The following is a 10,375-nucleotide window of genomic DNA, read 5'->3' as shown; positions in this document are numbered from 1 at the left end:
TCGGTCTTTTTACGTTCTTCATCACTCACATTAGTTTCACCTGCTTCGTTATTATGTGCACCTGTTTACACCTCTATTTAGGCAGCGTCTTCCCACAAGGACGCTGCCAGATTGTTCTAGACCCCAGCTCTGACTTTCCAGCACTATATTCGGTTTTTGGTATTTGTGTTTCTGACTCGGACTGTTTTATTGGATTACTCTGTTCTGCCTTGCCCTCTTATCTCGGACTGCTTATGAGTATCGGCTTATCGGACACTCCCTTCGGACTACGCACTTTGGATTACCTGGATGTACGTGGTTGCCTTGCCCTCTTATCTCGGACTGCTTATGAGTATCGGCTTATCGGACACTCCCTTCGGACTACGCACTTTGGATTACCTGGATGTACGTGTTTGCCTTGCCCTCTTATCTCGGACTGCTTATGAGTATCGGCTTATCGGACACTCCCTTCGGACTACGCACTTTGGATTCCCCTGGATGTACGTGTTTGCTGGCTCTGACCTGGGACCGATACTGACCGTGAGTTTTTGTTTCCACCGTGTCTTGTATGGTTTTAGTTCTCTTAGTAAAGAGACGGTTTTGTTTTACACTTCCTCGTCTGGTCATTTAATTGAGTTCACAACACTTTTAGGCCGCATTACGCACGCAGTTTCTGACAGCTAGGTTGTCAGAATCGTCTGCCTGAGGATCTGGGAACAGCTGAAAACGTTCAGGTAACTTTAAATCTACCCCTTTAGCTAGGCTTTGGATTGGAACATTTTAAGGGCATTATCTATTGTTTTTTCATTTTTACTGTATTGATGTTTTTAAAAGTTTTATTTCTTCCAATATTTTATTTGTGATTGTCTTTTATCTGTTTAATCTATTGACTTATTAAAATATAATATATGTTGCCTCTGAATTTAGTGGAGTAAAAGTATTAAATACGATGAAATACAATTCTTCAAGAACAAGCACCTCCAACATCTTAAGTACAGCGACTGAGTAAATGTGGTTACATTTCATCACTGAAAGAAAGTCAAAACAAAATGCACTGGTCTTACAGACCAGCTACATGATTAGGTCTTGATAAACAACACATCATTAAAAGCCCCGACCCCCTTGTTCTCCTCTAGAATTTTCACACCTCCTGTTCTATAAAAGCAGGCTTCAGCCAAATTTCAGGTTCTTCTGATTGTAGCCATGAATCTGGCAGCTGCTCTGGTGCTGCTTCTCACTGGTAAGACTGTAGAAACCATCAATATGTATCAATCTTTTACAAGACTTATTGTAAAATGTGCATCTGTTTAAATACTCCTTGTGAAGTTCTCTCAATCATTGTTCTATCTTTCGCATTAGAAGTACTTATTTTCTCCTGAGCCACTCATTTTCTGTTTATCTACCTTGCATATCTTTATCAGCTCATATGGCCAGCGGTGCCTTGTGGCAGCTTGGGGTGATGATCAGCTGTGTCCAGCCTGGTGTTAACCCTCTAGCATACGACAATTACGGCTGCTGGTGTGGCATCGGAGGAGGGGTGGGGGCTCCTCGGGATGAAGTGGACATGTAGGAAGCAGGCAATTCTGCAGTTTTGGTTCCAAACCATTTCTAAAATAAGCCTGGGATATGAACTGTTTCCCCTGTATTCTCAGGTGCTGTCAAGTTCATGATAAGTGCTATGACACAAACAGAAATGTGTCTGGATGTGACTCCCTTATGCAACATCCCTACATCCTGGTTTATGGTTACACCTGTTCAAATCAGCAAGTGACCTGCTCAGGTAAGACTGTGACTGGGATAAACTAGAGGCGCTTTGACACACTCGTATACATAGACATCAGTTTCTTACCATTCTGAATGACTGTGAAGCTATGCCTTGATGAAATTCTAAGACCGAAACTGGAAATGTTCTGAGATGATACTGGTCAAAATTACACAACATCTCATAAAATTTTAAATCCTACTTTTTGGAGGGGAATGAACACAAGTATATCTAAGTGTGTGTTTATAAACACAGTATTTACCTGAGTGTTTATATAAAAACTTTTTTTGGCTGATTAACAGAACAACACTGATAGCATTCAGTGAATAGCAGAGTGTCACTTGACTATTGACAATAAATTTAAGACTGTACTTGTAACCTAGTGCATAGATATGCTATAAAGTAAGTAGCTGTGTTCAAACCAATATACATATGTGTATATACACACAGTAGGAATGACACAGTCAAGGACTGAGATTTGTTACCCACACTACAAAGCTCTAAGTGATAAGTACACAACCAGACTATTAGCATTATGTTTTAAGTGTGATCCATGTTTTATTATTCAGCAGCTACTCACTCACTGACTCAACTGTCTCTCCAGCTACCAACAATAGGTGCCAGGCTGCTGTGTGCAAGTGTGATCGGGAAGCAGCTTACTGCTTCGCTAAGGCCACATACAACCCTGGAAACAAGAACCTGAATCGCAAAGTCTGTTAAAATCCATGCCCCTTAAAAAAAAAAAAGAATGGTGGATTTGAAACATGTTTTCAAAAATTTCATTTATCGCTATGTATCAGTTTAACATAAGAAATAAAGTGAGACTCATGTTGCCTTCCAGCTGAATTTCTCCCTCTTGTCTATTTACACACATATGAAGGGTTTTTGTGGCAGAGGCTCCAGCTGTGCTTTATCCTTGTACTTTAAAAACATATTTAACATTTAGTTTAATCCAATTTCAAGTCAGTTAATATGGAAAATTACGTGGTTTTTTGTTTTTGTCGTTTTGTTAATGAACCAACAGAAGCTTGGGTTTGTTTCTAGGAATTACCTTACCTGAAAGCAGAACGTTAGTTAAATGTGCTCAGTCAATCAACGTCATCTGGATTAAGTGAGCATGCAAAGAAAACCTCACTTGACCCCTGTTTTTAGGTTGTATGGTTGGATCAGACACTGTGCAGCAACTAAAATATCCACGAAGATACGACAGCTCAGACAAATGAGGAAGACCTTTTGGTCCAGTTTCAACAAAACAATCCAAATATCAGCTGTGTACAACAACTGGATTAACAATACATATGATGTCAAAATAAAGAGGCTGGATCATGGTTCTTTGGATTATACTGGCTTGTAGAGAAGAGTGGTCACATACTACTTTTTGTATCGGTGTGTTGCACCGAGGACCATCACCCCGTCCTACAATACAAGAAGAGTATTTAGATCAGAATCAGCTTTATTGGCCAGGTCTGTTGGACACCCAAGGAATTTGACTCTGGCACAGTGGCTCTCAATGTGCATGTATATGTCCTTATGTAAGGCAGCAATGGGCAGGTGATCAACATAAGGCTGAGAGAACAGAAAGGAGAGAAAGTAATGTGTGAACAAGCAAGAGGAATGTACATTAGGAAATAAGTTCAAATATAATGTACTTAGAGACCTGTATATTCACACAGTCTAGGTGCATGCTAAGGGTCTTTATGTACAAGGAATATTTACAATTATTGCACTGAGGGTTATTGACCAGTCATACCATCATGGGTTAAGTGTTAATCAGAGTGATGGCCTGGGGGAAGAAACTGTCCTTGTGCCTGGTTGTTTCCACTAAAGATTTGCCATATATCTGTTATTCCAAATCGGTGTGGAGTAAAATGGTGTTTGTACATAGCTTCTAATATTGCAGAACTTGCTGCTGATTGTCTGCAGCCTGGTGCCCCTGTCATTCATTGAGCTGACATGTTGCACTTCAGCTGCAGGTCTTTTTGCTCCACTTTCAAACCATATAAATAACACAGTAATGTAAACTGAAATTGCAGTAATATAACCGCCTGCATTAATACTTTATGGTGACAGGCTGAATTTACAATTTAATGAGCTTGAAAGATGGTTATAATCACCTTTATTTGGCCAAGTATGTTACACACACAAGGAATTTGTTTCCGGTACATGACAGAGGCAAGCCATCTGCGGCGCCAACTCGCCGATGGCTCTAAACATCGGGGGCAACTTGGGGGTTCAGTGTCTTGCCCAAGGACACTTCGACATGTGGACTACAGGCACCGAGATTCGAACCTCCGACCGGGAAGCGACTGCTCTACCCGCTGAACCACAGTCGCCCCATTTAATGTTAGGCTACCCTGTTTTATGTGCCTCCGCTCAAAGACGCTAAGATGCTGCATGGCTAACGCTAGCTCAGCAAGGTCACTGTAAAACATAATGCTGTCAAAAACATACATCGAGTTAAACACGAGAAACTACAGTTACCTGACTTTCCGACACGTCCACCAGCAGCAGTAGCGGAGGAAAGCTGACGCCAGACTTGAGTCAAGTAAGACCTCTGCAACATCTAAGAAACGCGTCCGAAAGCTGCCATTTTCCTTTCTAAGAGAAGCGGAGACCTGGACTTCTGCAAAGATGGGACTGAGCGGTTGCATTGTAGTGTCGTTGTTAAAATCCTTTCCTCAAACAATTAATAAGTTTGTGATATCCCCACCTCAACTTTATACTGGAATTCTACAAAGTACTTTTATGAAAGAACTAGCCACAAAATGAACCGGTCAGGCCCTAAACTAAAGATGTGTTAAATGGTGAACGCAGAACATGGATATGCTAAGGAAAACCTCATGGAAACTAATAGCTCCGGTGAAAAGAGGAACTTCGACGAAACATCACAGTCAATTCCGTCGAAAGGAGCTCATCTCCGAAAGGTAACAAAAACAAAGGACGATGAAGTCTCAAATGCTATATAAGCTCTTTTAACCAGGAACTCACAAAGACGAAGTAGACCACTTGGATATATAAAAAATAACCGTGCTGGTTTATTCAAGGAATCACAGGTAAAATTAACATTACACGTCCAGATCTCTTCCACCTCCGACCTGCACGCAGGCAGACCAAGTGAAAAAACCCAGAACCATAATGCCTATACAATTTTATCACTTGGTTGGGCTAGCCCATGCTACACAGGAACGTCAAACCGTGACGTCACCTGATATGCCAGCTTTGGAGCTGACCATAACAATAGTCAAAACATGAAGAAAATCAATGTGTGTGTGGCTGTTGATTAGTGGTGTGTATCTAAGAACATTTTGACATGACATTACACATAAGAAAATATTATGATTACCATTACAGTTACACATATCATAATAATAGCAATAACCCCCTGCCTGCAGACTTTTTCTATCTAGTTGTCCTTGGCCCACATGCAGCCTGCACAAAATTCATAAGAATGACTAAGCATTTAACAGCCTGAGCTAGACAGCCTGGCTCCACTAAACATTTCTAATACAACAAATATCTATCTGACTAAGAAATTACCTAACAGCTACTATCTTGGCTGCAATTGAAGCGTTGGCAACCAGATGCAACTCACAGCTAGAAGACCTTAGCATGCAAATGAAGCAGAATTGCATGGCAATAGCTAGCTTAACCAAAGCCTCAGAATTCAACGCAATGGAGTTAAAAGACTGCAAAGCTAAGGTCTCAAAGATGGAGAAAGAATTAGAACACCTGCGAGTGAATTATGATGCATTACAAGAAAAAACAAGAGAGCAGGATAGCTACAAACGCAGATGGAATTTAAGAGTCAAAGGTCTGCCGGAAAAAAATGAACAAAAACACGAGAGATGAAATAATAAGTCTCCTCGTTAAAATTACACCACAATGGGAGCAGAAGATGATATAGTGGATACGGTACACTGACTTGGCCGAAGGACGGAGAACAGAACACGCAACATCATTATCCAATTCACAAGAAGACAACATCGGGATGCGGTTTGGAAGCTAACTAAAGAGTCGACTGTCTGCAGGGAGGCTGGAGTGAAATTTATGGAGGACCTTACCGAGGAGGACAGACAAGCTAGAGCAGCGTTGTGGCCAAAGAACAGCCAGGCGGGAGAGAAGGCCTACTTTCGGGGGCCATTTGGATACATAAATGGTCGTCGCATCGAGATGTGAGGTATATAGGTGGGGGAATGTTTACAGAGGAAATCATTTCCTACTCTCAGCCAAAAAGTACTATTCCTCTTCTTACTTGTTCTTTGTTTTATCCTATTCCTTGTCTGCTGAGAGGTTAACCAGCAATGATCGTTTTGAAAGCCAATTTATCTTTTATTTCTCTGAACACAAGGGGACTTAAGGACAATGTTAAAAGAAAAGCTTTTTTTATACTGCAAAGGACAGAAAGCTCAATATGTCTTCCTTCAAGAAACACACTCATGTGCAGCAGATGACAACTTCTGGACAAAACAGTGGGGAGACACCATGCTTTTCAGTCATGGATCAAATAAATCTGCTGGCGTTGCAATTGGTTTCAATAGATCTCCAGGAAATATGATAACACATAAAGCAGATAAAAATGGACACTGGTTGGCAATTGTTCTAAATATCGAGGGTTCGCTGTTAATTGCAATTAACATTTATGTGTTTATGGTACAATAACCTTAACCGGAATAAGCTTATGTTGTCAGAAATATCTGAAGTAATCAATGAATACAAACAACTTTATAACACTAACCTTTTGTTGGGTGGAGACTTTAACATGGCACCTGATGAATGGCTTGATAGGTGTCCATCTAAATTTAGCAATAATCATTATAATGTTACTTTACTTGAATTCTGCAATACACTTACACTTATTGACATCTGGAGAGATAGAAATAGGAATATCTCTCAGTTTTCCTGGATAAAACCAACTCGAATTGATTTATGGCTTTCGACACCTGAACTGGCAAATTCTGTGGCAAAAGTATCAATGTCGGGTGCACCTTTAACTGATCATTGCCTCCTGTCCTTAGAAGTTCAATCGTCATTAAATAATAACAAGAGACATACATATTGGAAATTTAATGCCGATCTATTAAAGTGTGAGGAGTATTGCAAATTAATCAAAGATCTAATATTAGAAATTAGTTCTGATTTAACATTGGGTAGTTACTGTAATAGATGGGAATTTTTAAAATTTAAAGTAAGACAAATTTCAATTGAATTTGGGAAGAAGAGAAGTATAGAGATAAGAAAACAGGAACAGCAATTAGTACAAGACATTGATAAATGTTGTAGGGCATCACCCATGTTGGAATCAGATAAAATTAAATTCATGAACCTTCAATCAAAACTGGATGAGATGTATGTGAGAAAGGCTCGTGGAGCATATGTAAGATCCAGAGCCAAATGGCTAGAAAAGGGAGAGAAAAATACAGCTTACTTTTGTAGCTTGGAAAAAAGAAGACAAGAACGAAATGCAATTAATGTGCTTATGATAAATGATGTTGAATGTTCAGATTTTAAACAGATATCTGATCAGGCTCACAAATTTTATAAAGAACTATATTCCTCATCCTTTTCTAAAGAAGAAGCGAATTCCATATTTCAAAATAATAAACATTTTATTCCCATAATAACCACTGATTTCAAAGATCTTTGTGACTCTGAATTTCAGTTATATGAATTAGATATGGCACTCAAAAAACTCTCTTTAGGGAAAGCTCCAGGACAGGATGGCCTTTCATCAAACTTCTATAAATTCTTTTGGGAAGAAATAAAACAATTATTATTTTACGTCATATGTGAATGCCGTAGTAATAAATCTCTAACACCTACAATGAAGCAGGGACTAATAACTCTTATTCCCAAACCTGGTAAGGACAAAAAATATTTAGAAAACGTAAGGCCTATTACATTACTTAACGTGGACTACAAACTTTTTGCTCACATCATTGCAAATCGATTAAAAGAAGGTATTACACAAATTATCAGCGAAACACAGTCGGGCTTCATAAAAGGTCGCTCCATCCATAACAACATAAGGTTGGTGTTAGATTTATTGGATTATAGCGACAGAATTTAGGATGATGGTTTTATCTTATTCTTAGATTTCTGCAAGGCATTTGATAGTATTGACCACCAGTTTATTTTGGACACTTTAAAATATTTTGGTTTTGGAGACGGATTCAGAGAGATTATTTGTATATTCTATAATGACATAAATAGTTCTGTATTATTACCATTTGGTACATGTAATAGATTTGAGGTGAAGAGGGGTATCCGACAAGGGTGTCCAGTTTCCCCTTTACTTTTTATTATGGCTGCCAAAATATTAGCCATTATGATAAAGAATTGTAAAGAAATTAATCAGCTAAATGTAATGGGATGTCCATTAGTTATAAGTCAACTTGCGGCTGATACAACTTTATTTCTTAAAAATGCAGCTCAGATAACAAAAGCTCTCAACGTCATTTCTTCATTCTCACAGGCATCAGGTCTTTATTTAAATTTAAGTAAATGTGAGTTGTTGGCAATCCATGACAATCCTTTAACTCATATTGAAGGAATACCAATCAAAAAAGAAGTTAAATACTTGGGTATTACTGTGTCTGAGAAGCCGGAAGTCAGAGTGAAAGCTAACTTTGAAGAAATTTTTAAAAAAAGTAAATCTATTCTAAATATATGGTTACAAAGGGAATATTTTGAAGGGTCCTCCTAGCAAAAATGAAAAATCTCTCTAGAATAATTTATCCAGCATATTCCCTACATATACCTGATAATATAATCAAAATCATTAATCAAAACAACTTTAACTTCATTTGGAAGAACAAGCATCATTATATAAGGAAGAATGATATTAAATCACTGGAAGATGGCGGTCTGAATGCTATTGACTTTGTCACACAGTATAGATACCGGATTTCATCAAACTCGATTTGACAGTTCTAGGTGAAAGGTTATCCAATCAGAAGCTTTGTCCCAAAGCTTTGGATCAAAGCCATTGTAGAAACTGATGTCACCTATCGAGATGTCAGGGACGTCTCTAGAACGGTTGCTTGTGCGCATTGCGCGGCAATGGTTCCCACGTCGGTCTTTGAAGATGGAGATTACGTTTGTCCATCAGATGGGAGGGATCCAAGATGGTGCCTTAAAGCACGTTGAAACCGAGCACCTTTCATCGAAATCTTTAAACAATGGTCAAACTAGTGATGTCCAATTGACACCATGACACCTGTATCGAACCGCTTCCATCATTTGTATCGAGTATTGGTTTATTCATTCAAAGGTTCAGTTTAGTGCCATCTGGTGGCGAAATAGTATGCAGCAGGACAATGGGAATTATGTAATGGGTGTAACTAGGCTTTGTGTTGTTGTACCCGGTACTTTTTACCATACGGACTCTGAGAGACGAGGCAGCCCAAGTAACTACAAAACAGTGCTGATTTATTCCATGAACACAGGTAAAATTAACATTACACGCTCATTCAGGCTATTCCACAAACTATTGAGAACATACTGAGAAAAATAATAACTGCTACTGCAGTATATTTACAGTTTTATCTGTTTCCATGACTTTGAATCATGCTGACCAGTCCATCTGTCAATCATTGTTTCAAGACAGTGCTGATTTTCATTACTCACATCAGCAGTGTTTGACTTCTCATGAACCTCCTGTGAAACAAACTAGCTGAGTTTTTTTTTTCACACTCTTATCTTACCACCATGCTCAGTACTATATGTATTAGTGTCAGTACCTTGTTAGATGTACATGTGGCAAACGAGGTTTCCTCCTGCAAAGATGTTTCTGATTTCACCGCTGTCTGAAATGATAAGCAACGTGTAAAAATGGCATCTCTTTTCATACATCTGTTCACTCACTAGTTCACTCGAGTGTACCAGAAATGTGGAAACTGAGCAGGTAGCAGCACAGAAGGATTGCTCTCGTCTCCATGTCCCAGCTGCCCTTGTTCGCTGCATCCAAAGGAGTAAAACCCCCCTGCAGTCAGTCCACACTAATGTGTGATTTCTGAGAAGACAGTGTATGGCAAACAGTACAGCATGTCATTACAGACAGAGACAGTTTGATGCATTATTTTCTTTGTAGACTTTTCATTGGAGCACCCTCCAGGCATCTTGATAAGGTCTGATTTGATGTGACAAAGCAATGTTCTTTTTGGGGCATAACTACAGTGTCTCCTGATTGTTTGCAAAGATATACTCTGAAACAAGTTAATTCAAATTCATTTCTAAAGCACATTTAAAAACAGCATGCACTGACCAAAGTGCTTTACAGAGGCAAATGAAAGTACAAGTCACCAATTAAAACATGACAGGCAGATACTGAAATTACATTATATAGGAAAATCATTTTGTTTTATACATTTTAAAATTAATTAAACAACAAAAATAAAATGGTCTGCTCACATTCTGTAATAAAGACTCTTTTCTGCTTTCAAGGTCAGATGCCTTAGACTATACTAAGTCTACTATTTTTAATTAGGGACCATCAATTCAAATCAAGTTAATTTATATAGCGCCAACTCACAATATAATCATCTCAGGGCACTTAACATATGGTCTAGACCTCACCATTGCCCTTATTATTATTATTATTATTATTATTATTATTATTATTATTATTATTATTAT

General features: G+C 38.6%; 1 protein-coding gene across 3 annotated transcripts in view; it reads left to right on the top strand.

Moving 5' to 3' along the window:
* The window catches only part of LOC109954845 (phospholipase A2-like), a 5,745-nt gene extending 3,221 nt beyond the window's left edge, over nucleotides 1–2,524 (top strand). Inside the window, exons 1-5 of one of the 3 annotated variants that reach the window (XM_020590469.1) lie at nucleotides 578–713; nucleotides 1,116–1,219; nucleotides 1,401–1,545; nucleotides 1,632–1,759; nucleotides 2,346–2,524. In XM_020590469.1, coding sequence (XP_020446125.1) covers nucleotides 1,183–1,219; nucleotides 1,401–1,545; nucleotides 1,632–1,759; nucleotides 2,346–2,461 — 426 coding nt within the window. In that variant the 5' untranslated portion in view covers nucleotides 578–713; nucleotides 1,116–1,182 and the 3' untranslated portion in view covers nucleotides 2,462–2,524. Of the gene's footprint in view, nucleotides 1–577; nucleotides 714–1,115; nucleotides 1,220–1,400; nucleotides 1,546–1,631; nucleotides 1,760–2,345 lie in introns of those variants that run through there. The other 2 variants (XM_020590470.1, XM_020590471.1) reach the window with 2 other exon arrangements.
* The last annotated feature ends 7,851 nt before the right edge of the window (nucleotides 2,525–10,375 follow it).

The sequence above is a fragment of the Monopterus albus genome, unplaced genomic scaffold, assembly GCF_001952655.1.
Source record: "Monopterus albus unplaced genomic scaffold, M_albus_1.0 scaffold12.1, whole genome shotgun sequence".
Lineage (NCBI taxonomy): Eukaryota > Metazoa > Chordata > Actinopteri > Synbranchiformes > Synbranchidae > Monopterus > Monopterus albus.
The sequence above is the reverse complement of the archived record's forward strand: the minus strand, read 5'-3'. Positions and strand labels throughout refer to the sequence as shown.